The 27,836-nt window shown below is 40.6% G+C and overlaps 1 protein-coding gene across 2 annotated transcripts in view; it reads left to right on the top strand.

The window, feature by feature from the left end:
* The window catches only part of cntn3b (contactin 3b), a 47,430-nt gene extending 39,624 nt beyond the window's left edge, over window positions 1-7,806 (top strand). For both annotated transcript variants that reach the window (XM_035632263.2, XM_035632264.2), the window contains exons 18-23: window positions 175-409; window positions 876-985; window positions 2,333-2,519; window positions 3,466-3,578; window positions 3,680-3,845; window positions 4,361-7,806. In XM_035632263.2, coding sequence (XP_035488156.1) covers window positions 175-409; window positions 876-985; window positions 2,333-2,519; window positions 3,466-3,578; window positions 3,680-3,845; window positions 4,361-4,452 — 903 coding nt within the window. In that variant the 3' untranslated portion in view covers window positions 4,453-7,806. The remainder of the gene's footprint in view (window positions 1-174; window positions 410-875; window positions 986-2,332; window positions 2,520-3,465; window positions 3,579-3,679; window positions 3,846-4,360) is intronic.
* Window positions 7,807-27,836: the final 20,030 nt, after the last annotated feature.

The following is a 27,836-nucleotide window of genomic DNA, read 5'->3' as shown; positions in this document are numbered from 1 at the left end:
GAGCAAAGGATACGGTAAAAGGTGATTGCAGAGTGTTCTGGGTGGTTGCGGCAAAGGGAAGAGGTCGTGACTAATCACAGGAGTACTTGCGGAGGTACAGTGCAGAAAGGGGCCCATCTGTGTCTTCGTCTGTATGCGTTTTAATATCACTATAGTTTTGTGTTTCGCTCCCAGCCTGTGCCCGAGGAACTGCAGAATGGAGAGGGCTTCGGCTACATCATCGCCTTCAGGCCCGTGGGCGCGGTCACGTGGACGCGGGCGGTTATCTCCGCCACCGTCGTGTCACGCTACGTCTTTCGCAACGACACCATCCTGCCCTTCTCGCCTTTCGACGTGAAAGTGGGGGCGTACAACGACAGAGGGGAGGGGCCCTTCAGCTCTATCGCCACGGTGTATTCAGCAGAGGAAGGTACGGCACGGTGCAGACCTCGCTGTCCAGCGGCAGAGTGATGCTTGAAAAAAAAGGAAGAAGCTATAATCTCTCTCCTTATGCGACCACGACCTTGAATAGTAATGATGAAATGAGTTTTGTACCTCCGGTGCTGTTATTTCCCTCCCCTCTCAAGCTGGGAATGTCAACTTGATATTAGTTATCATGCTGGTAGATTACAGGAAATCCTAGCAGACACTTACCACACTGTGCTGTCAGGGAGGTATCCTGTTAATTGAATTTGCTGGGCAGATAGTCTTCCCTTATGTCAGTCACAGATCCCATTAAAAGAGAGCAGGGGAAATAGCTTTTCAGTGAAACTACAGGTCTATTCTGTGCCTTTCCTCTTATTGCTATTAGTGTTATGTGTGTGTGTGTGTGTGTGTGTGTGTGTGATGCTGTTGGATGAGTCTATGGGATTCTCACCAGCGCTCTATTTCTGCAGTCCCCGGTGTGGCTCCTAAGAGGGTTAGGGCTAGAAGTGTGTCTGCAGCTCAAATTGAAGTGATCTGGGAAGCTCTGCCTGCCATGCCTGAACGAGTGCTTGGATACGAGGTACGTTATGACTCACGAGAAAAATCATTCTTTTCTTTGCTTTCTCCCTTTATTTTTATATCACGATAATTGAGCTTCTCCCTGTGGCTTGTTTATCTGCTCATAACCTTCCTTTCAGTGTTTCTTATATCAGTTTTTTTTCCTTTTACAACTTATAATATTCAACCATATCTTCCCATGCATCTCTTCAAATTTTTGGAAGCATAATAATATCATGAAATGACCTTAATACATCGGCACACCCAACAGCAGCACCACAAGAGGAAAAATAAAATCTCTCATCCTTTCAAGAATGCAAAGAGGGCTTTGCTGTGTCCCCCCCCCCCCCCCCCCCCCCCCCCCCTCCGGTGCTCTTTCAATATCTGTCACCTCCGGCCCTTTGGCACAAAGCTCTCCAGTTGCCATAGCGCTGGCCACGTTGTCCTTTCAGAACAGGGCTCATTTCTCCAAGCGCGGTTCTGAAGTGGATTCAAGCTGCTGAATCTCAATAGGCCACCAACAGTATATGTCCGGAGCGGTGGACTGAACATGCGTGTGAGACTCAGCCTTTCATTAGTCGTAGTTAAGACTGACAATGCAATCCCGATTCAGTTTAATGCAATCACTTATTACTGCTCAAAAGGTAGCATTACTGTAACAGAGTTTCTGGTGTCGATCATGCAACGCTTTAATTGATCACAAATTAGAAATAAGGTAATTCATGGGAGATTTAATAGCAGGAGTATCCTCCGGGGTTGATTTCACATTCCAATTTAATTATTGGAATTATACCGATTCTAATTGTTGTGTCACTTAATACCAGACGCATGAATATTGAAGAGGAGCCAAAGCAAGTGACGAATTAGTGTGTTTGCTTCATCAGATATCACTTCACCTGTGCCCTTCGGAGGCTAATAGCCCAAAGGAGAGCAAACTCTGCATCTTGTCTTACAGAGTGCACAATCACGCTTTTTTTTATTGCCAATAAAGCATTTTGAAATATTTGTAAAATATTTATCTGGCAAAATTAAGAGCTGAGTGTTTTTTGTTGTTGTTGTTTTTTTTATTGAACAAAATGGGCTAGAGCCATGAATTTTTCTTCCTGGGTCACTTTCCCTATAACCCACTAATGTCTTGTTTATATAACCGGAGTGGCTGAGAGGAAGTGCATCAGTAATTGAGTCTCCACTTGTGAAGAATTTATTATTCATCGTTGCTCCCTCCCTCGCCTTCTGTAATACAAACAGCATTTCAGATTTCATGATGGAATATGAATTTCAATAATGCAGTGAAATGCATCACCAGAATCTGTCTGTTTGTGATTTTCTTTTTTCTTTCTTTCTTTCTTTCTGTCTCTCTCACCAACAGGTCGTGTACTGGGAAGACGACACCAAGCCTGACACTGTTGGCAAAGTGCGCATATCTGGAAACTACACGCTGGTTAACATCACGGGGCTGAAAGCGAACACAGTGTACTACCTCTCTGTGGCTGCTTTCAATACAGCTGGCCCCGGGCCGCAGTCGGCACCCATCAACACCACCACAAAGAAACCACGTGAGTCGATCCCCCTGTGGGCATTGAAATCATTTCTAAACGCCCCTCGCTCATGAACCATGTCAGCCCCGCTGCAATGACGTCATGCTGTCCTCACCATGACATGCATAGCATTTCTTCAGCTTTGTTGGCTGCGGTCATGAAATGTAATCTGACAGGGGAGCTTTCCATTTGCCTTGGAAGAAAAGAAGGGCAAAGATAAATAAATGTGGGTTGAGTAGAATGTTGCAGCAGTGACAATTTAGGTATTTAATCAGAAAATGTGATGTTAAAGCTAGATTCGTAAAAATTTTGGGATTTCAGCTAACATGAGGGGAAAAAATCATAACCGCAGGATGCCCCCCGTTTCATGACACCAAAAGGATTAGGGTTCAGCTTCCTGTATCTCTATCTCCCAGTGAGAGCTTGATGCGCTGCAGCTTAAGAAATCACAGGCGGCAGACAAAACCCTAATAAGGAAGAGTTGAAAACATATGCAGCATTTAGAAATGTTTATTTTATACCTTTGTTAGGTGGTAAAAGGGAAGAGATGACAGGATTTGAACAGGGGGCGTTCACGGTCAGCATCTTAAGCCGCGGGGCCGGCCACCGGAACTAAACTTCTGTTGTTTTGTGACTCACTTTTGGTTTTGTTCTGCGTGTGTTTCTGTATTTGGTTAAGTGTTTTTTTTTCTGTTTTTGCAGTTGATTTCTCTGTTTGGCTGTGCTGTGAAATTGTTAAATTATTTTCTTGATTTTCTTGCGTTTTCTTGCGTTCTCTGCTGCAACCTCAATGTATTGTTTTTATTGTTTATTATTGTGTTTTTGAAATCTAATTCCTTCTAAGTGGAGTTAATATAATCAAGGAACCTGTATATTACTGTATACAATAATTTTCCAAAAAAAACTTAAATAGCTATTTGTATCCTCTACCACAGTGTATCTTTACCTCTGGTTCCTTTTCTAGCCCCAGATCGTGCTCCCCTCAACATACAATGGACCATGATTGGCTCCACACTCACGCTGCACTGGGATCCTATAATAGCCATGGAGACAGAGTCAAAGGTCACTGGATATTTGGTACGTGCCGGTTCAATCGGAGCTGGGGATTTATCTTCAGAATCAAGGATGACGGGTTTTTTTGGCATGAGTTTATTTGTCTGTGTCCTCTCCTGCCTCAGGTGCTGCTGAAGAGACATCGCTACAACGACGTCAACACTATCTTGACCGACAAAACCACTGTGGAGCTCAGCCTCGCCAGCAATGACAACTATCTCATTCAGATCAAGGCCATGAGTGAGGGCGGGGAAGGCGTGGGCAGCGAAGCCATCCACATCCACAAATTAAGTGAGTCCTCTGTTCTTGTTCCCTCTTCAAATCCGTTCCGTTTTTGACCACAGATTAAGCTTGAGTGAGGATTCAATAATTCAGAGAGAATATTTAATTTGGCTTCATTGCATCCCTTTCCAACCGTGTGTAATAGACTTATTTCAAGTGGGGGGGGAAGCGACCTTTTTAGAAATGCATGTGCGGTGTCATCCATCTCTGCCATTGGGTTATTATTCCTTGTTGACTGGCTGCACAGCGCTGCAGCATATAAAGCAGTACTGTGCTCCCATCCTGCTGCTGTGCAAAATTGTGAGGCGGCTCAGTTTGCCACTCTCCTCTTTGATGTGATACCAACTTTATCTACTTAAATAGCTTCTCCTGTTGAAAGCAAGTAATAATGTAGATACGTTGGGGGGTGGGGATCACAGTTGCTATTGATTTATGATGAGGTGTCAGATATTTAGATGTAGCATGGCAGAGTGCATGGTTTTCTGTTTTTGATCGGACGGGTTTTGTGTTGACTTTGGTTGCAGGCATGGGAGCGCGAGGCTCAGGAGCGAGCCCCGTCAGCCCCTCGTACTTCCCCGCAGTCCTCGTCAGTGCACTGCTCTGCTCTGTCTGGTGATGTCTAATCAGAGCTTACAGAGTGCGCGCCCCTCCTCCTCCCTTTCCGTCCCTTCAGTCAGCCTGTCCTACGTTAACCCCCCGCTGGACTGGCACAAGGCCCGGGCTTCAGTGGCTGGACTGGGATAGACTGGAAAGGATTGGACTGCACCGAGCTCTTAAAGGGACCACACCGCTTCTTTTTAAAAGGACCATCGGATAGCGACAAGATCATTTGCGTGCATGATATCTTTTGGTATATTTCTCCAGTGTCATAAGTGCCACCATGCTGAAGGTTTCATTTAGAAGTTGTGATGTTTATATGACTTATCTTCTTGGTATCTCTGCAGATACTAATGCCTTAAAACCCATTTACACTCACAGTTCATTCCAAAGTAGGTGACAGAGGCTGCTTGCTCTTAGGTTTCTTTAACTCTATATGAAAATGTTTTGCAATCAAGATCAACTTCTCAGCAGAAACATCACTCTATAACCATTGGTTGCATCTAATTTTATCATTTAAAAATGTATCTTAAACAAAACCAATTCTATTCACCATAAATAACATGCGCTCCATGTTGCAGCGTTTGCCAAAAGAAACATCCACAGCAGACTCAAAAACTTTTTTTTACCAGCTCTTGTCAAATATATGAAAGATGCATAGCAAATTGATCAACGGTGCCTCAAACTGACTTATCTCTCGCGTTCTGAAATAAAATTAAGTCTGTCTGAGAGCCGAATGCTCCGCAGCTCCGGGCTACTATAGAATACTCTGATAGTTCTTGCCATTTTGCTCTCTATCTCATGCTCCTCTAAATAATAAATGCCTATCACAGCCTGCATTCTCTGTCGAGTGAAAAAGCAGGATTGCAGAGAGCGGAGATGTGTGGTGTTACTATGTCAAGCAGATCCCATGTGTACTGTTCCTTCTCTACATTTAGATGACCTGTGTTCTAGATACGTAGATCATATCACAGAACATGCACCATCTACACCCCAAATGACCAGCTGGCACAGTGCACAATGGACTACAGGAAAACAGTGCCTTCACTAGAGCTCACTCAGATTTTTTTTTACATTTCTTTTCTTTCCTTTTTCAGATATACCTTAGGTGAAATATTCTTGTTGCAGAGGAGGCATTGTTGGCTTTTGTTTCTTCAGATAGACATGAGTTACCAGGGACAGGAAACTCAGGTTGTAGAGGGCGGCCATTATTGGAAAGGGTACGTTGATTCAATTTTCATTCAGACAAGTACACTGGAGAACCTAAGAGAAAATGGGTTGGAAGCTTTGGGAAAGCCTCAATGAGTTGAGATGTATGGTGGACATTTAGGTCGCAGTATTTATGGTCTGTGGTGTAATAAATATATGACTCCATCCGCAGCATAATTTATGGGCTATTAAGGCATCAGAATAATTGATGCCAATACCTTGGTGAATAGAGCTCTGACTGGAAATGGAGCGAAAGGCATGGCTGTCATTTTACACCCACCCCATCATCATCATCATGTATTGGACACATACCACACTGAACCGTGACAACAGCCCATTGCAGCGTTGCTGAGGGAGCTACTTTTTGAGCCCTTTTATCATGTGGATGAGTCCATCAAAAGCCAGCCAAGGAAAAGCCGCGGTGCGATTACTGGGGTCCTGACAATGTTCGTGTCGACGTGGAAGGATACAGTCAACTGAACTGCTACACATTACTGTGCCTTTGCTGAACATGGGGCTGTGTACTGTCATTAGCTCGGAGGCTGCCACCGCCGCCGTCTGTATTTTGCACTCTTTACCCTTCAACCCCACCCTAAAGTTGAATGAAAGCACAAGGAATTGATGCAAGGTGACTGGAAGTCCTCACTCAGCCATCTGGACAGGTGTGTGGACCCCAGAGGCCTCGTAAAAAAAAAAGCGGCCAACATAATCAGGCTGTCCTATCTGCCCCTTGACTGGTTTCATAAAGCTCTGTGCCCGTTGATTAGACCGCTGCAGACCAGTCAATGGGATATTGATTTTCCCGCCCCATTATTACAGCTGTCACAATTCAGCTGCTTGATTGACTGATGGCCGCGTCCCCCATTGCACTCGTTCTGTTGTGTTGCATCCGTTGATGTTTCAGATGCCCTCCACCACAGAAAGACTTAAAAGGCATTTCCTTTTTTTTTGTGTTGTATTTGGGTTGTTTTGTTTTTCGCGAATCTTTTTGCTCAATTTTCACAGGTTTTCACAAGTATTTTGTAGTGTAGTGGTAGATTGTGACTTTGAATTGGAGCTGTGTGACCTGAAACCGATTGGCTGGTGGATTCTTTTGAGTAACACGTCGGAACACGACCGCTGTCGGGCTGTTCTGTATCTTTCTTTCCAACTGCATAACCGCCCAGTCGCACCGGGATTTACAACAGTGAAATGTCATGGCGAAATCATAGAATATGCGATTAGTTGAATTTTACTTTGGTGAACTTTTTGGTGTTATTACAACAGCCCACTGTCATGACATTGAGGAAACAGAAAGCCAGATAATCCCAAACAGAGCTAGCTCATGTGGCTAATTAGCCCTGTTGCTCCATCCACTTTTAATCCTCCTTTGTTGACGTATAACCTGCTCCTCCGAAGAGCATTGGCCTTTCAGACAAATTACGAGACATGTTTGATGTCTAGCTTTTGTTTCTCTGTGCCACTTTCTGGTGTGACTGGGCCTTTAAAGTAGCTTGTGTGTGCGATTACTTGATCCAAGTGGTGTTAATATTTCCATTGATATCCAAATAAGGTAACCTCATGGCCAAACGGCAGGCAAATACCTTACTAATTTACAGTGCTAAAACGTGTGGTTTCTCAGAGCTTTCTTATTTTACATAGTTGTAGTTCAGCCTAATGTTTGTTTTTTGCCTCTGCTCTTGCTCACACAAGAGAAGCATAAAACTGCTTTTTCTGGCCCTGTGCTTTAATAATGAAAACAAGTACAATCTAAAGAATGCGAGGAAAGCGATTGGAGCCACCAGCTGAAGTTATTTAAATGACTTGATCACAGAACAACAACATATCTTATATCCACGTGGTCGGTTTGGTTCGATTTTTGTTTCTGTGGTTGTTGTTGCTAGAAAAGAGTGTGTCTGGTGCAGTGTAAATAGCTTGCGTATATTTTTTAAACATGGCCATCGAAGACAACCTTATTGCTTTTATATAGTACCTTCTCTGACCTTAATACTGGTGTATTAATCAACGATCTCTGTGAGATACTGACATGTAGAATGACATTTTCATATTGAAAAGTAACTGTTTCGTCTTGTATACTAAAAATTGTGCATGTTAATAATTGTTTGTGGGTTTGTGTTGGATTTTTTTTTTCTAAAATTATAACTTAATAAAAATGTTCATTCCAGCCAGTGGTCTGTTTGTCTGTCGGTTCAATTTGGTTAATTTATTCTGAGTCTTCAGTCTTCAGATGATTTGCACCTTAAAAGTACAATATCGACTAATGCAGGTTTTCATTATTAGCTATTATCTTAAAGCCCAAATAGAAAATCGGTCTCATCAAAACTACCACAACTACAACCTAAGTCCTGGTACATATTCCAGCTAGGGGTGCTGGTATTAGTTTCTGGATGATGAGGGAAAAAAAAGAGTTAATGTGTATGTGTGCATAATAATTAGGAATTTGTAGGTAACACAGTACTTTTCACACTGCAAAGACTTGCAAGTGGCTCAACAAGGAAACGACAGCAAATATTTGCCTTGGGGGTCCCAACCAGCCAGTGCTGAATGATGTGTTTGAAATAATTATCACAATATTATATATGGATATATTCCAATATCAGCACTTATCATGAAAGTATGGTAAATACATGGTAAATCGAATACAAAATGATTTGATGATAAGGACATTTTGAGATAATTTAATCAAAATAATGAGAACATTTAGTTTAATGCAATATTGAATTATCATTGAAGCCATAATCAAAGGAGAAGTTAAGTCCAGTGAATGGAGACAAGAACCGATATGCAGTCTATGGACAAAACTGAGACCATCTTTAGACTAAGTTCACTCTAAAAGTCTATACTTTATCAAAAGTAATGATGATTAAGGGTTTTTTCTTAAGGATAGATGGATCAATTAATACATATTAACATGACAACGTATACTACGTTTTTTTCTACGGGTCAAATCCCTGTCAGAGCTTGTGGTAGAAATTACACTTCACATCGATAATATAAGCCATCTTAAATGGTGCATACAACATTTTAATGTAAAAGAAGATCTATAGATCAGTAGGCAGGGCAGTTAAATAATTCGTAACACTTAATTGCAGGAAGTTTACACTCATGTGTAAATTAAGTGTGTTTAACATAATTGGCATCATCAGAGAAAATGCTTGAACTACAGGTGCCTCCTTCCATAATCCGAGGCGAGCAGGTCTTTTCAGCCTGAGAGATCTAAACAGGATTACTTTATGCCACAGCAGTTTGTAGAGCAAAGGAATGTTTGAGAATATAATCACCAACTGATCAAAGCACAGCTTTGCACTGCATTTTACCCGCCATTAGCCCCACACAAACACTGTATCTACTGTATAAAGAATAGCTGTGTCGTTATGCTGGACCAGAGGTCGTCTTTAAGTGATAGACAAGCTTTTTGAGTTGAACCTGTGCTTTTTATGTGAGAAAAGGTTGCTCATTAGTTTCACCCCCAGTTGACCCTGTTTTGTTTTTAGCGAATCCGTGAAAAGATACAATCTTTTATTCATGCAAACAATGTCCTGCTGGGATGAGAAATATGTGAGCTTTTTCTTTGTCTTCATTAAGGGGTATTTTTCTTCAGTCTGGGAAATTATGTGGTGATGAGCACAAGAAGGAGGTGGTATTTGACTCATTCTCAAGTTACCAGAAAATATATTCATGTAAAATGTTTTCATAATTAAAGTTCACCTACTGCTACATTTACAAAACATAGCAGTAGTGTATGAGCTCTATAATAATAGTCTTAACACATACAACAGTACTGTAAATTGTTTGCAGAGTACATTCAGTACAGATGGTTATGAATGACCTAAGGTCACTTCATATTTTCTCATTTGTTCCTAATACAGTATGTGTATCAGGGTTTTATAATTAAAGTTTCCCTCCTGCCATTGATATCTCTTCTCCTCAAAGTTACATATTAAGAAGTTTTTCCCATAAAAAAAACCTCCATTCATGTCCAAATAGCTCGTATGTAAATGTACACCTTTGCCTCATTTAGTAATTGTGGATCTATGAATATGCATATTAGCCCTCCTATCTCTATTTGCCACCTGCAGCTCAGAATCGGCTCATCAAACGCATTACACAAAGGTAAGTTGTAATATGGGCGTTTGAACATGAATCTGACTCCAAAGACGGAGAAGGATGATTTTTACAGGGTCACCTACTAGCTGATGATTCAAAAGGGTAATGTATTTTATGTATTGCTCCCTACAATGTTAGAATGTAAATGAGTTGCTGTTACTGACAACATCAGCTTTTGACTTGACCTGGTTACCAGACTGCTAATAATATGTGGCTAATGGTGGATAAACCTTGGTACTTCCAAATTTCCCCATTGTGGGACGAATAAAGGCATATCTTATCTTATCTGTCCTGTTCACCAGTTTTATCTTAGCTACCTTAGCTGACTCAGCCTCTCATTTTGTCATACCATCACAGGGGCTATAAAAGGTATGCCTATGGGATTGGTTCCTAAGATTTGTGAAATGTGTAAACATGTTTTTATCTGAAACAAGTTCCAGGATGGAAATACTCAGCCATAGCAGTGATTGCTTATTCTAATCATGACTTTTCTTGTATCAAATAAAAAAAAGTGTGTGCAGACATGATACCAAGGTTAAAAGTTTGGTTTTCATTTGAGGGGGTCTCAAAGGTCGTCTGGTCTTTTCACACAGAAATAAGGGTGCACTTACAAACTGACAACAAAATTCTAAGCAAACATCTTTCCAAGTGACAAAAACACCATTTTAATTAACATAGAATCACAGGTTTATTTTCCACAGAATTCAATCAAAATACTCTGCCCTTCGCTAACTACTGCTTTATTGAAAGTGGTAAAATATCAAAAGAATCGTGCTTTGACACCAGCTGTAAAGCCCGTCACCTTTACAATTTGCTAGAAAAATAAATATGAATTTGTGTTTATCAAGGTAGTTCACTGTTTTGGATAACATGTTTATCTGTTTTCTTGCAAGCGTTAGATGAGAAAATCATTCTGATTCCCATATCTGCCGATTAAATATTGGCTCCAGTGTCATATCAAAAACATGAGAGTGGTCTTCTCTTCTTATGGTGCACTTTTTTAAAATGTGAAACTACTCCTTTAATACCTAGCCTTCCTGTATTTCATCATGAAATTCATGAAACTCATTTAAGGTCACATATAACATGAAATTTTCATGTTATATGTGAACTTAAATGAGTAGCCTGAATTACATAGGGACATTATTCCTTTCAATGTAAAGTAAAAGTAAGAAATTGAAAGTCAGTAATAAAAAGAGTAAGTTCCAGAGCAAGTGTAACAGCGCCGTGTTTCTCCACTGGCACTAGCGGCTGTAGAAAGTCATCACATGTGAAGAATGAATCTTGGAGGGTGTTGGTGATCTTTACAGCAAGCCTTTGAACATCTCTCTTGGTTTCATTTCGTTCTTATCATAATGGCACATAATGGCACCTAATCGAGGAGGTGACTTTCCCACCTTCGCTGTGAAGGGATTCATCAAACAGGGATTAGTGTAAAGCACACAGGTTCTAAAGGTAATAATGATAATTTGCTACTATAATTAAATGCGTCACATGGGCTACTCTCTATTACTCTGTGTCAAGAGGCGATCAAATTCTGAAGGAAAAATATTGTATGTTGTATGTTTAGGCAACATCGCCTCGACTTGAGTCTACAGATGGGTTCTGCCACAGTGACTATAGATTTTCTTTTCACAGCAGCACTGCGTCTCAGCTTTGTCCCACGGCATTATAGGCTCCATCAGTGTTCACTAATTAGGAGGGCGCCTCTTGTACAGACAACAAGGGAGGAGACACAGGAGGGTGGTTTGGAAATTAATCACTGAGGTTTATTAATGAGGGCGTATCTGCCCTGTGTGGCCAGAGAACAATATGAGAGGGAGCGATCAGAGGCGAGCTCCATCCGTCACTCTGAAAACTGTGTTGGGACACCAGCCGAACAAAGCTTTTAGAAGTAATATTTATTGTGGGCACAAGAGGAGAAAAAGCCTCAAATAGCATATCATTATTTAGATCTGAGACGGGCCTCTAATGTTTGCCATTGTTTAAAAGGAAAATTTCTCAATTTTGCTGGGACCAGGGTGAATTTCACTCAAAAAAGCTCGTGGATGTGTCAAGCTGTGACTGCTCTGGTACTATTTCCCTTTTTTGAATGGGTTGTTGCTTTTTCATAACATGACTACATGGAGTAAAAGGTGACATCTTCACTTTAAAAAATGACCTGTTTCATCACAACAAAACCATCAAGGATTACATATAATGTAGTGTTTAGACTTTGTGGGCAGATTTTCTACTCAAATACTGTCACAACAGCAACCGTGTAAAACTTTGTGACCTTGATATTCTAATAACAAATCATGAATCACAACAGATTCTATTCACTGTGTCTATTTTTGCAATACTCTCAGTAGATATGAAACCAATGTTCCTCAATAAGACACCTGGAGCTTAAGCGCTTTATGAAACCGGCTGAAATATAAACCAATGTTAATCGTGATTAACATTCTTTTGATTTTGATCGGAGAAAAGGCAATCAGACTTCTTACACCCATGTATAATAGGACAATCAACCGAAATTATGTAATTTTTTTAATATAAAAAATAGGGATTGCTCTAGAATTTTGTCCTTAATTGAATGCATTCTGAGAACTGAGCATTGAATGCATTGTTTCTCACATTAACAAGGCCCAACAACTTTTAATCGATTCATACCAACCAATATAAGTTACCGTTTTTCACTATCTCTGTTTTATATCTGTAAAGTGTGTTTAAAAAAATTGGTGTCACCTGTTAGCTTGCATTTGTTATTTAGAACTAAACTTACACCAGCAACAAGCGAAGCTGCTAGTGGCACTAAACAAAATGTCAGGCAATAATCAAAATCATTGGGAAATTATCCTCTGAAAACGGTGAACATAACATACAATAATTCATAAAAAAATCAATCTCATGTCGGTGAAGTGATTGACTGACAAGATAACACTGTTATTTCTAATGAGCAGTGTTAGCATGGCTAAAAAAATGGCAAAAACGTAAAATGTGGCCATTGGGTGATCCTAAACAAACAGGTCTGTTAAACAATTGTGATTATCTATTTGAATGCAGTTGATTCTTAGGAGAGAATAGAAATATAAAGTTTGGTGTAAGGGTATTTTTCTATGCTATTTGTAATAGAAAGCGATACTAAATACGATTTTATAAAGGACATGTGTTAGCTGTAGCGATTCATTGCACAGACAGGTTTGTTTGGGTGAGAGAAGAGAGGTGCACCCTGTTAAAATGGTTGAACAACCAACACTACTCACCTGCGAGAGGAGTCTTCAAGGAGTGAGGGAACACATTCAAATGAGTTCACAAGTATTTAATCTCTGAGCTTTTCTAATTATAGATTATAGATTACATATACTGTATATTTGAGAAATGGCTGCTATGTCAGATTTGAATGGAACCATGTCAGGGGAAACGACTTGAATGTAAAACAGAAAAAGAAGGAGAAAAAAAAGATGACACAAGGGGCACAAAGTGGGACAAGGTCCTTCTTTACACTCCAGGGTGGTAAAAGGAACTTCACACGGAGGCCTCGACTCACAGCGAGCTCCAGCCAAACCACCTCAGCCATTCCTAAGATCTCACTGCGCTTTGAAGGCTAAATTCAACTGGTCAGGCGTGGAGGGCCTGGGAGGCAGTGGCTGTGCACCAATGGTCACTGGCAAGTCCAGCAGAACCACAAAACATGCTGGATATGAACAGAAATGGGAAAATGTCAGGCAGCGCAAGCCAGAGACCTGGCAGCGGTACAGCAAAGCCTACAGTGTGGGCTCAATTTTATCAGGCAGAAAGAAGGAGAGGAAACTGGAGACATGTTATGCAGGTACAGTATATTATCAAGTAAAAGACCAACATTTTGCTTTTGAGATGACATTTTCTCCTTCATTGTTTCATCAAGTTTTGTATTCTCTCTCAGCTTATTTCGTTATATTCACTCAGATCAGATCCAATGCACGTGGAACCAAACTGGTGGAGTGGTAGGAGACTGGACTTTGACTTCAAAATCAAAGCTTTGTCATGACAAGATTTAGTGATCAACACTGATTCAAGAAACTAAATCATAATGGTCTTCCTCCAACCTGGTCAGGTTTGTGGAAGGTTCTCTCGTCAAATCACAGACCTGCAGAGAAAATCTGGCAAAGTTACTGAGGAATGTTTTCTTTTCTTACTTTTCCTCCCTCAACAACAACAACCGCTGAACTGTCCTTGATATAGTCACTTAACCCCCGTTTGCCCTTGTGGTGCTGCTCTGTGACAAACAGCAGAGGACTTGTCACTGTGCTGCGGAGCTCTCAGCTGTGAATGTAACCGAGTGAGCGGGGGAAAATTGCGGCTTTCTCTATAGATAAGGGATCACAAATTAGAAAAACAAGGTTAGCATATTCCTCTAAATGCCAACAGCATTTTATTTTTCAAAGAACGACCTAGATCAGATAAATCGAGCTCAGGATGTGACCAAACGCGGACTTGGATGTTAAAAGGATCAAAAAGCAGTATATGTATCCTTCGTCTTTGAATTTATTAAGGTGCGGCGAGAAGAGGCAGACAAATTTGACATGTATTCACGTATTCATGTTATCAACAAGTTCTCCAACTTAAACCCCCCCCCCACAACATAACAGTTATTTTGTCACTGCTTCACAAACTCACCTTTGTTGATTCACACGAGTGCTTCATCGCTACAGTTACGGGGTTTTTGCGAGGTTCGGACGAGTAAAACTAGGTTAACGGTATAGGCTGCAAGATTGTTTTCACGGTTAAAAGGAAGGCAGGATGCAAACGGAGGATTGAAATGCCAAGCTCACATTTCATTGGTGACTCTGACCGCACACCTGACCTTCTCCTCAAGAGACTTTGTGGCACCATAACAACGTCAGGCTATCGGCACGGCCACCAGAGATTCCCGTCAAGAGAACATAAATATTCAGTTCAATTCCAAACTGTTCCTACATTATGTGTTGCACCTCCCTGCTTCGTGCTCTCCTGGTCGTCTTCTCATTGTTGTACTGTAGAGATATTGCTCTTCTGCTTATCCCTACTGTATTGTGACTCATATCTACTCTGCATTTACAGGCATCTATCGCTTGCACACGCTCCCTCCGCTATTCATCCATCCATCCATTGTCTACCGCTTTATCCATTTAAGGGTCGTGGGGGGGCTGGAGCCAATCCCAGCTAACATTGGGCGAGAGGCGGGGTACACCCTGGACAGGTCGCCACATACAAAGTCTAATTTGAAGTGTCTTGGAAGGATAGAGCTTTTTCCTGAAAATTTGGGATTTTTTTGTTTTTTGTTCTGGTGTGAACAGTGTAGTAGAAATACAGACACACACAAAAAACACGTTGTTTTAAACCGGAAATATGCTTTAACTTTTATGTAAGTCTTGTTGCATTTGGTCAGTCTGGCAAGTGCATTTTCTACCAGGATCTACCTTAGAAAGATAATTAATTGAATAAATCAATTGCATGGGCCACAGTTGCTCTAAGTGTTAATCCTCTGAGCCTGGATTCATTATCACTCTACAGTGGATGAACAGAAGCAGCTGTCATTTACAACTGTTCAAATAGATTAGTCCGACACCGAGACAGCTAATATGTAACAAACAGGTGTTTGTTTGGATCCTCGCAGATTATATTGTTAATGTCACAGACTGCATTTTTGCCCAATTTAAACGGCAGGGTGTTGTATTCCTGTTCAGTTGGAGACACACTCACCCCATGAACATAATGTCGATGTGTACCATTGGATATGCTTCTTTAAGAACAGCAATAAAGAGCTGATATTTATAACATATAGCATGGACTTGTGCTGGGGGGCTTTTCTGAACTTGTCTAACCATTTTGGTAAATCTTTGATTAACATTAGCACCTGCCAGTCTTTTGCAAAGCACTGCATGGCAGCAAATTGTACCAGTACATTGGTGATCAAGACAATGATACATGATAACTTTCATGCTTTTTTAACTTCCCCTATACCTTGAGGAATTATATGCTTATCTAACTTAAAAGGATTAGGCCATGCCAAAGCCCAAATAATAAACCTTAACGATTATCTGGATCCAAGCAATAAGGTGCTAAAAATAAAATATAGATAGACTTGAAACACCCTAGATACTTTATATTTCTTACATTATACTCAGTGATAAAAAAAGGACAGTTTTAATTTGGTGCTACATGTACATTTTCTCAGTCACAAAACATGGTTTCTTAAAGGGAGCAGGTGGTGTATGGTGTTATATTTGTGCCCCTTTTCTAAGTGAGCACAGGAAAATCTATTTTGCAAGCACAAAATAATATTTTGAAGAGAAATCATATGCAAGCAAAAAAAAATTGTTTGAAAGGAAAAAATCTATTCTGTGCTCAATTAATGTATTTGCATGTTTACCTATTATCCATATAATATGCAATAATAACCCCTCTGAGGTAGTTTTATTCATATACACTCTCACAGTGTTTGCCTGCACATACACTCAACATGGCACAGCGTTATACTTTTTTTGTAACAAAATCAACCAATTGGAGAAGGTCAATCCTTATTGGCTGTTTGGTGTCCGATCACAACGTTTCCACAAGGAAGCAAAGAGATGGGTTGGGGGGGGCGGTATATTTTGCAAGCACAAACTAATATTTTGAAGAGAAATTACATGCACATTATATGGGATGGGTTTGGGGGAAAATGTATAAATTCATAGCTTTTGGTGTGCGCCAACTCCTGCGAAAACATACTTCCCTATTACTTTCCCATTCATAGATGTATTAAGGATATCCCCTCATGCTTCCTAATTTTTTGGCCCCCAGAGCATGCAAACTGGAATCCTTTAAAAGCCCAGCAATGTTGCAACCTAAACTTCAACTGGCGTCGCAGGTTGATTTATTGTTGGCTTCCTGTACACATGAATAGTAAAAAAATAAAATAAAATTAATCACACGGCTGCTCTAGACCTTCCAAAAGTTATTCGACCAAATTAATCAATGACATATCCAGAACAGTACATTTACTACTTTTATTTATTAGTTTCAACTTTAAAATATACTTGAAAATACAATAAAGTACATGTACAAATCACATGTACAACCATGTATAAACAGTACAGCCCTGTTAGTTTGGTGCATCATAGCAAGCCATCTACACAGTCTCTGCTGTACAACCAGCCTGAATGATTATCAGAATTGCGCATGGAGAAAACAGGCATTTAATTGAGCAGCTACCATAAACCAAAGCCTGGCAGATATCATATGTTAACATGTCAGTTCTTTTTTCTGCACTGTAATTTGTTCTCTTGCACACAGGCCATGGAGAAAATTAAATGTCTTTGATTTATTTGAATTATACATTTGTATCAGTAGCACGCTAAAACAATGGATTGGTTGGTGATTAACATTTGTAAACTGCTGTTATGTTAGATCAATCCGTGTCTTCACAAAAGCAATTGAATGCATATATTCTTGAGCAATCATTGTACCCAATAATAAACATCTTAATTATACTGTCTCAGCCGTATTGCCGTTTTTAGCTGTTAGATCTCTTTACATAATTCCTTAAAGTTTTCAGCCCTGTTTGAAGCTTGGTAGTCAGCGGAAACATAATTTCTTCAGTCTGTTTCTGGTGTTCATGGTACCCTGGGGTTCCTTGGAGACTGAGGTGCCAATCATAGAGCCTTTTGGCATAAATGAGGTCTGACACCGAGCACCAGGAATCCCTGAGCTGGTTGTAGCATCCTCACTCCTTCATTATGACTTAATTAAGCCACTCAAACACAGATGTGGATTCTGTATGCTGTTGAATTCTCAGTTAAATACTCAGAGGATTTATAATTTTTTTTGCAAGAAGAGGAACATGGGAGGCTTTGTAACGTTGAATGCATCTGACAAGATGTGTATATCAGCACAAATACTGTATCAGGCTACCGCAGCAGATAATTGCTGCGGGATCCAGCTCCACTGGCTCGGGTGAACTCGCGTGCCTCTCAAGGCTGTGGCAAAAGGACACTGCAGTGTGATGTTGCGTATCATTTCACTAATTTAATCCCCAACAACCCCTCAGAGTTTCATTTTGATGTCGCAGAAATACAATTTGCACAGGAAAAATTGCAGAGAAGAAGTTATTATAGGTGTCACGCAGATCTGCTTCATTCGAAATAAGCCATGAGCTGAAAGGACGTGTTTTAATTATTTATTTTTTTACATTGTGAGTATTCATGCACAGGCACATACTGAACTGCGGCGGAAGGCGACATACCAATTATTGGTACCAATACCATGTGTCGGGAGAGCAGGGTGAGTCGATCATAATCTAGTTCATAGCACATTGGCTCACTTGTGGTTTCAACGCAGGGCTTCCTTGATCAGACGCCAGCGTTTCATGGCAGGACTAGGATTTAGTGAGGCCTGTCGGGGCAGGAGAATGTGAATTACGGCTCAATGTTCCTCGACAGTGCTGAGCCGGTGGCTTCATCTGTTCTGACAGGCTCTTGACTGTGTGTGATGATGAGAGACAGCGCAGGGTTGGTGCTTGGCACCGGCTCTTCAGCTGACAATGTGAATTATGGAGACCCGAAGGAGCAAGAGCATGCATCAGCAGACCCCCACTCCTATTAATCCTTCCCTCAAAGGTTCACTGCAAAGACCCCCGACGTACCTCACCGCGACTCGCGCTGCCTTCGAACGCTGGCTGATACATGATGGAGGCAGTGGACCCAAGTGCTCCACTGACGTCCGCTTCAGCATCTAAAATTTCTCCTGCATCAGTATGTAATTCTCCAACAGATTATCTTTTCTTTGTGACTGAAATACCCACTGTTAATGGTTGCTGCAGTAATAAACTGGGTGGAAAACCTAATATTTTGGTTAACACAATACACCATCCTCTGACCTTTCAGCCAATCCACTTCTCCAACACAGTACAAAGCAGCTGACCTCTACTCTCATTTAGCTTAAAAATGGTTCACATGCAACCTAACTGGACGGATCACTAGCCAGTTGGAGTTGTGAGCTTGGTTTGTTTCTCAGCATTAAAATGAAGAGCCTGAGTTTGCAGTGCCAACTAGCCATAGCAAAACAAAGACTCTTTGGTTTAGTTTTGGTCTTCTTCCTCTTCACTGTCTCTTTCCAATGATCAAGATGCTGAGGTGACTCTCAGTCATATTTGCAGCTACACAGTCTTTAAAGATGCACAGCTGCTCACTACACCTATTGTTAGCCAGCTGGTTAAGCAGCACGTGCAGCCTCGTTGAAACTAAATAAAAGTATAGTTTAGTTAATTTGCAGAAGCAGCCTTTATGGTTCATCGGTTGGGAACCTATACAGCCTCCAGGTCGTGTATTATTCGCAACACAATTTGATCCAGCCCATGAGACGATTCATGCAAAAAAAGGAAGTCAGAAATATGGAGGGAAAAAAAATCTGATAACAATTAATGTTTCTTGTGAGAAAAAAAGAGAAAAGGTAGACCTGCAGTAGTCCTTCATGGTGGTCAGTTCTGGTTGCATGTCTGTCAGGTCACCGTCAGGGTGAATGAAAAAAAAACACATATTGCGCTGACAAGCATCTTTGTGAAGATGAAAGCTAGGATGGACACACACTGAACCAGAGAGCAGGGCGGTAACGCTTCCTTTGTCTAATTACTTAGTTTATTGTTGTAACAGATAACATTACTGAAAACAGAATTTCAGAAATCATACTCACATTTATCAACAGTTATTTATTTCTTATGGACACATATAGTGAACTTTCTACATCAGTTTTGTTAGATATCAGTTATTTAAGGTATGAATGGAGTTAACTGACTAGTCAGCAAAAAGAGGCCTAGCTCTGCATGAATACTGTTGGTTGCTATTTGGTCTGTACCATAATACTCCTGCAGGTTTCTCGTTAGATTTTTTTGTAATTTTCTCTTGTACAACTCTCGTACACAACATCTTTTGCATTATTTCTTCATTAGTAAGTTAGTCTTTGTTTTTCGCCTTGAATGAAGGAGTATCTTGTTGCTGCTGTGGAGCCATCTTGCTTCAGGCAAAATAAAATTGCTTGCAAACACTTCATTGTCCTTTTCTCTGCAAGAACAAAAACCTACAATGACATCTGGACATGCTGACATTTGGTGGGAAGTTCCAGGAACAGCAACCTACAACACAAAATCATTGAGTGGCAAATAAAAACAAGAAGCTCAAAGTCAATACAACAACATCCCTCTGCTTGAGCTATATAATCTGAATGTTTCCTAATCCGGAGATTTTCCAATTCTGAGAAGACATACACTGAAGTTTGCATCTCTGTTGCTCAAAGGTTCAGTTCTACCCAGGACTGAATGACCCAAATCTCTAAAATGTGCTGGGATTAGCACCTTAATCACTACCCTGTGAAATCAGATGCCAAAGCGAAGCAGTTTCGGTTATCATATTAGGGAGGCCAGTGTAATATATATATACATTTTAGTAATTCAGAATCACCCTTGAAGGATCTTAAAGAAATTGAAATAGGAAGAAGGTTTACCAACCGAGCTGTAGTTGGCTGGTTCAGATGAATTTGTCTAAGTTGCTTCTGCAGCCAACAGGTGCTAAGTAAATTTGGTGGCAGTTTTGAGCTTGTTAGATTCAGAGGGACAGGGGTTACATGATTGGATGTAACGTGATAGTTGGTTACTGTTAACAACACCACTGTCATGAAAAGTGCCATCAGGAAAAAAAAAAGTGACAATTGCCTTGTGGAGGCAAAAAAAAAAAATGTATTCATCTTGTAAGATCAGTAAACACAATGCTTTACTCAAAATGTACTCAATGATTACCAGGCACTGTATTTAAGATAATAACAATAACAATCTTGTGATTCCGACCATTTGTCGAACACTAACTTCAGCCTCTGCTGTAGGACCTTCTTGAGAAATTACAAATCCTGTTGCGTGATCCTCGCAAATCCCCCCTTTGGATGGCAAATGCATCGCAGAGCTTAGCAACACACCACCCAGGCTGAACCGGGATGTACAATCTCCAGGAGACAATATAATTGTACACTCACCAATTCTATTGGTGAGTATTTTCTCATCTCATTCCTCTTTCAAGTTCACTTGCCCACACACACACACACACACACACACACACACACACACACAGGCACACACGCGGGTGCCAACTGCAGTCCCCCCGCCCCCAGCCCTCACAACTCATCCGCCACCGCAAACCACCACATTATGACAGATTTATATGCTGGAAGCTATTGGTAAGAACATATAGAAATGCAAACCTCATATGAAGCATCTCGCACTTACTGGGGCTGTTTTCACCACAACCTGAGGTGGTAGGTAAACATCAGCACTCGGATCGACTGCGATGGTGTTTGCTCTCATCTCTTGTCAAAATAACCCATAGCATCTTTTCAAATGACAGTGAGTTCAAAGATGACGCAATATATACTACAGCTATTACAATACTGGGATGCATTTTGCAACAGCAAATCCGAGAGTCTGAGTAGCGCTTCAGAGACTATCCTGTTGCACATATGCTGTCAGCTAATGTCATTACTTGTCTTCACTGTTGGCATGTTGTCTAAGACCCCCCCCCACACACACACACACACACACACACACACATGCACCCGGAACCACACACTTACACTCACACATTTACACGGAATGTGTTATTGTTGAATGTATCCATTTCACTTTCAGTGCATTTGCATGTGTCGATACCGATCTTCACACGACTCTAATGAAGGTTGCGATTGATTTCACATTCCGGGCACGCCGTGCTTTCCTAGCTGTCGGATCGAGATGTTCCAGAATCAAAATGTATATTGTTGCACTAATCAGTTGATTTGTGTGAACAAGTTCTCGCTGCCTGGAATTTTTTATGAAGCCAATCACATCACGACAGGTAATGCCTTAACGTGATTTATTTTCTATGTGGTACATTCAAGTGTTTCTGATGGAATGAAACGTCTCAAGGACAGGCTTGTACCTTGTTTGAGTCATGAATACACATTCATCCACTCGTGAACAAAACAGCGGGCGTTTTCTCCTTTCGTTGTTTTGTCGTATTTCACAGCGGCCTTTCCTGACTGTCAGGAACAATAAGATACCGGTGAGAGAACTGTCTAGTCATATTAGGGGCTTTAACATCTGCTGGATTGAATAAGATTTTGCACCAGGAAGGACACGTTATTGAATTGACAGCTCCATACTACCCTGAGCCAAGCCTCCTCCCTTTAAACAGCACTATATGCATTTGATTCCACAAAATTAAATTACTTCGGTATCAGTCACATTTCTTCCACTCAATGTTTTCACACAACATCAGGATCATCTTTCATTATCTGCTGCGGAGGTCCTCCCCTGCACTCATAAATACTGTGGATTATTCTGTAGCTGTCAGTCTGCCTGCTGCCTCATAAATTCACGGCTGCCACAATACGGGGTCGTGGGATTCAAGGGGAGAGTGCCCGGATCTCTTTGGTCGAGTTCTGTGCGAGGGGAGAGGATGAGGAGGTGAGGTACACTGTATATGAAGCATTCTTATTGTTCAGCTGCAGTCCTTGATACACTGGGACAGGAGTCTCTTGCCCAAGGCTGTACCTGATCTGTGCAGTGGTCACATATATGCCACCAGCTGAATATGCACAACATTGATTAATTATTAACAGAGCAGAGGTGGAGCAAGATACAATAGGGCATGCAGTGACAATACATCTGTGTGGGGTGGAAAAAAAATTGAGGCGACATGTTAACCACCCTGATTTATCATTTACTAGCAATATGTAAACGGTCACGCGGTCACCGACACCTCGCTGCATTGTTGATGCATGTTTCACCAACTTGTCCTGAGGTGAATGAAATTGATATCCTGATAACATTGTTTCACAATCACTATTAATAACTGTTTTCAGACAAATCTATGCTTCTTTATAAAAAAAACATGTTTAAAGTAAACTTTTTACTTATTCCTTACTCTCATGTTATTCAACCAACATTTTTGGTGAGTATCAGTAACTGTGTACAATGTATAATTGTGATTTTTAAAGTCCAGTCTTCTGTAAACAGGCACCTTGTAACACAGAGGAGGCTCTACCAGTCAGTGTACCAATACATGTCCATTCATAACCATTATGATTATGGAGGGAGCAAATAGTGCTCAAATGCTGTTACCACAAGTTGTGAAAACTTTACTGTCACAAGATTTTGTGTTCATTCATGAACATTACTGCATTGCACAATAAATAGTACACTTACATTGAGGGCTGGGCTTCATTGAATCCATATAAATGCTCTTAAGAAGTATAGAAATCCTTAACAGGTGGGTACAAGTCTGCAAGGTTCATTCATAACCTTTCATTATTTCGACGTATAAAAGAGGCACGTCTCAGGGCCTTCAACAGTGAATGGACTTTGCTCCGTTTTTGTAAGAGTGAAGAAAAATTATTTATATACAATTGAATTCCATTAATATTATTATAATAAGTACCTCAGAAGTGAACACAAGAAATATTCACATACATATAAAATGAACATTTGAAGGGGCATTAAGCGATTTTGGAGAAAGATTGTTTGTGGTTGTTTATTTGACTACACTCGAACCTGCAGCCTCGGGTATGGGAGATGGACACGCTAACTTACTGTGTTTGCTCGGGTTGTCCATTGTGGTGCGATTCTGATGTAGCTCGCTCAATGTCTCCCGTGGGCTGCTTCATATGTATTGTATGCATTGTTGTTTCTGCTTGGTTTTTTCTTGTGATTGATAGACCAGTTTGATGCTAGTGTTTATGCAATGTTGCTGTATGTTGTCCTGTTATATGAATGCGCTTTATGCTTTGACTAACACTGCTTAATGTGCAGCTGCATGCCTCGCTGTGTGTGCGATATGTTATTGCTATGCTAAGTCCTGTCTGCCTATATTTGTGTCTGCCTGATGCTGCTTCATATACTTCATGCCTTGGACTACTGACTTTCCTATATGTAGATTTTATTAATGTTTAATCCAAAGTGTTGCTTTTATCTTTAATAATGTGTATTTTTCTTGTTTTGTTTATTTGCTTTTCATGGAGGCTTTTGTAACAACTGGCCAGGGACTGCAGATAAAAACTAGCCTTTTGGCTAAATCTGGCATATTTACAGAAATGATTATCAATATGCACTGTCCCTGTCAATTAAAATAAAGACAAAGATAAAAAAAAATGATAACCACGAAGCCAAAACCCTGAGTCGTAGCGTCTTTTGCTGGCACGTCTCTTAAGGGGAGTGATGTTTACAAACTGCACATGCAGTGGTCCAAGGTGCGGTCCGCACCCGTTAAACAGATTTTATACGGGGCACACACAGAACCGACAGCTGGCGGACCGTGAGGAAATATTCACTAAATTTTACAAAAAGTGGATTGGATTAAAATCGCCCTCTACCCCTTTAATAAACAAAACGCAAATGTCCTTACAGTATACTTGATAAGCACAGTTCATTATAAATGATGTAACTATAAAGCTCTATATAACTATAATAACTATAAACTATAAACATTTGTCTGTGCCTCTCATATCTCGAGAGCCATTCATCTTATAAGAAGTGTGGAATTTGGTGCAATTGGTGCAACGTTATGAACATTTAAGAACTACAAACAAACTCTTTTTCATCGTCAAATCGCGGTGCTTATGTCTAACAAAGAAAGCACAATGTCAAGTGGGAAGTTGTTTGTATTAACTCTTCTTGAAAAAAATACCACAATAGCCTAATCCAAAATTTGTTTAATGTTGTTTATGAGTTAAAAGCAAAGAGTTTGGTCTCTTTCACATCAGATTACTTTCAAGAGACAATCCCAAAAGCCCAGTCCAATGGTATAAAACAGTCAAAATAAATGTCACAAGTACTTTGTGGTTTGAAAAACTGCAAATATGTGGCAGATTTAGGCAGACAGGGGAGAGAGACAGAAAGCATGGCTCCATGAGATGAAACCTTTCACTCACATCACTTTCTGCCCCCCTCAGGAGTTTGTAGTTGTGTAAGTGCACTTCCGCCTAGAGGGCAAATGTGGTCAAACAACATTACTAGAATACACTGAGATGATGCAAAGCTTGCAGTTAATCTCTCGTACCTAAAAACTATCCAAGCCGGACAGAAAAAAACAAACACACACACTGTTTCATGCAACCGTTCTCCTGTAAGTGTGGCAATCAAACTGAATTTGCCAGCATGCTGGGGCTGAGATTAGTCTCTTTGCAAAGACTGAAAACTGCCAGTATTATATCTGGCTACTTTTTCATTGTCTGCATGTGAGATACAGACACTTGACAGACAGTCTGAATTATAAACTACAATGTTACTTGCTGGCAGACCTAATGCTGCTTTTCTATTCTTATCTCAACAGGAAATCTGAATATCTCAACTCTTTTCTAGACCTTGTGCATAATATTCACGCTGGATGAAAAACTTACCTTTCCCTCTGAACTTGTGGATGATAACCCCCATAGAGAGCATACAGTACATAACACTTTGTGAGAGTTGCTTTTTTTTGCATGTACTGTTAGAAACTCCGATATTATCTGGGAGAGTTTGGGTGGAAAAGTAAACAGTTCATCCGCAGGTCAATACAGGGAACTAAATTGTGGAACAGCTTGGGTTTTTGTCCGCCGGTCATGTTTCCAAGTGTTTCCAATAAAATGGCAGCTGTAGACACAAAAGATTGTATTATATCACACTGATGCCTGAATGCTACTTCACAACACTGTCAAATTTATTTCCATACACCATACTCAAGTTTATGTCAAAAAGTCAAATTTAGAGCTTGCAGACATTTGAGATCATGAATAAGTGAGATGAAATACATATAGCAATGTCTACTATTCAGCTACGTTGTGTCTTTTTCCGAAAATGTCTAAACCAAGATACAACAAGCTGAGGCTTTTGACAAACAACACCAGCTCTCAGACTTTTCCACTGTACTAAAACGGCATTTTTAATTTTTTCTCCCCCCCCCCCGCTATGGCCTTTCCCCTCTTGGCAAACACTGCTGCTGTCACACGCTCCTGAGCCTCGCTGAGCTCAGAATACAGACATTAGCTGTCTATCAGAATGGCTCAGTCAGCACAATTCCTGCTGCGCAAAGAGACTTTGTCCTGAGGCACCAACTCCCCCCCCCCCATCCCCTCCCCAGCCTGAGTATTCTCTAATAGCACTCCACTTGATGTGTGAGAAGCACAGCTTGTGGTAGACCACAAAGCATTGAATCATTGTTTGCTGATAAAACACTCAACACAGTGAATGCGTACAGGGAGTCCATCTCCAGAGCAATGCCAGCAATGACTGCAGATGAGACGGAGTAGCCTCCGCTGGTCGATTTCATTACAGACAGATATAATGGCATTGTGTTTACTGGAGAGAGCGGCGACTTTACTGGATACCGTTTCCCTGGTTGCATTTCATATTTCTCCAGCCGGCACAGGCAGGGGTTATCAGCAAATGGGATTTTGGTTCATGAGTGTAAAAGGATAGTCGCATGACTTGAGCAACACTTCCCTGTGAAAAGCTCACGTGTAGTAATTGGACTGCCAAGCCAAATGGGATGCAGCAATATACAGTATGAGGGGTTGAACGTTTGATGCAAAGCCCCGTTTCTTGCAATTCCATTTTCTCCATCTCTCTACCGCATTCAAACTTAAAATGACACAGTGAATAAAAAACACATTGTTGCGACTTCATTTTAATTTTACCGCATCATCATTGAACTATACATATACATATATATAATTCCACCTCTGTATGAAGAAGGTTACAGTGGCATGCAACGCCCCCAGACTCTGATGCTTATGAGACAAAGGGTTTCAGCAATTACCTATCAATGAGGGATGTGCGCTGAGATAAAAATAGCACGCAATATGGCAGACCTTGTTTTACTGACTGAAACGCTACAGACAAAACAGACTGAAGGAGGGCTGTCACATTAGGCATCAAATTATGCATTAGATAACAAAGGCATGGCTGGTGACTGGTGTGCTGTAGAGCAGCACAAGTGCTCCTGGAGGTGAGGTTCGGGAGGCTGTCTCCCCCTGTAATGGAGTCTGACAACCTTGTAAAAGAGCAGAGGGGGAAGGAAAGCAAATCTTTTTTACTATACAATGTTACTTTAGCTTGTTCATTCACTCAATTCTAGAGTTGAGCCTTTTCTAGCCACAACTCCCATATCCAGATCCATTTGCACTAAATATGCCAGACGTATCATGTCTACATTGGTATAGTGAGACCAAATGAATGAAATGCATTCATGAATTAGAAAAATGTGAAATATCATTCTGTAGGTCAAACTGCCTTAAAAAAAATTATAATAATCCTGATTTTTATTAATGTTTGCCTATTGCTTGTTTTAGGTAAGCATCCATATCATTTGCACCTACATTATGCTGTTTTTAATTAAATAATTACTTATTGATTAGTTTGCTGCATTATTACCCATCCACCCATTAACTGTGCTACTTATCATTTGAGGGGTCAAGGATTCAAATAGGCCAGGATGAAAAAGGAATTTGAACCCAGAACTTTGTTGCTGATCATATCATATCATGCCATATCATATCATCATTTTTAGATGCTGGTTGTCTGAAATTAAAGATTGTTATTAAAAACAAGTTGAGTCTTTTTTTGTTGTTGTTCTCTTTAGTGGCCCCAGACAAAAGTCATGCATTACCTCATACAAAAGTGCCTTTCCTCTTCATTATCCAGACCCAGTCCCGATTCCTTCAGTGTAAGCTGTATTTTTTTCGATTAGATTCTTACCTTGTTGGCATTATTATATGCTGGTCCATGCTATCATGTTAACATGCTCACAGTTAAACATGTTACCCCGTCATCATGCTACGTAGTATCCCAGATTAGCATGAAGCCCAATTTGTGATTTCGGCACTTCTATTAGGTAGCATCGTCTACCAAACCATAAAAATATCAACCAACGTAAGCTTATGGCATATATCAATATCGGTGTATATGTCGGCTGTTAAATATTAAGACGTAACAGAACAATAATGATGATTTAAAAACATTGTCACCAATTACTTTTCAACTGTAAAATACATAACAATGAAACTCAGCACTGAGCTCACAAATAGAACTAATTAGCAAGCGTTGTAAGCATT

This window comes from Scophthalmus maximus, chromosome 6 (assembly GCF_022379125.1).
Source record: "Scophthalmus maximus strain ysfricsl-2021 chromosome 6, ASM2237912v1, whole genome shotgun sequence".
NCBI lineage: Eukaryota > Metazoa > Chordata > Actinopteri > Pleuronectiformes > Scophthalmidae > Scophthalmus > Scophthalmus maximus.
This window is presented reverse-complemented; position numbering and strand designations above follow the sequence as displayed.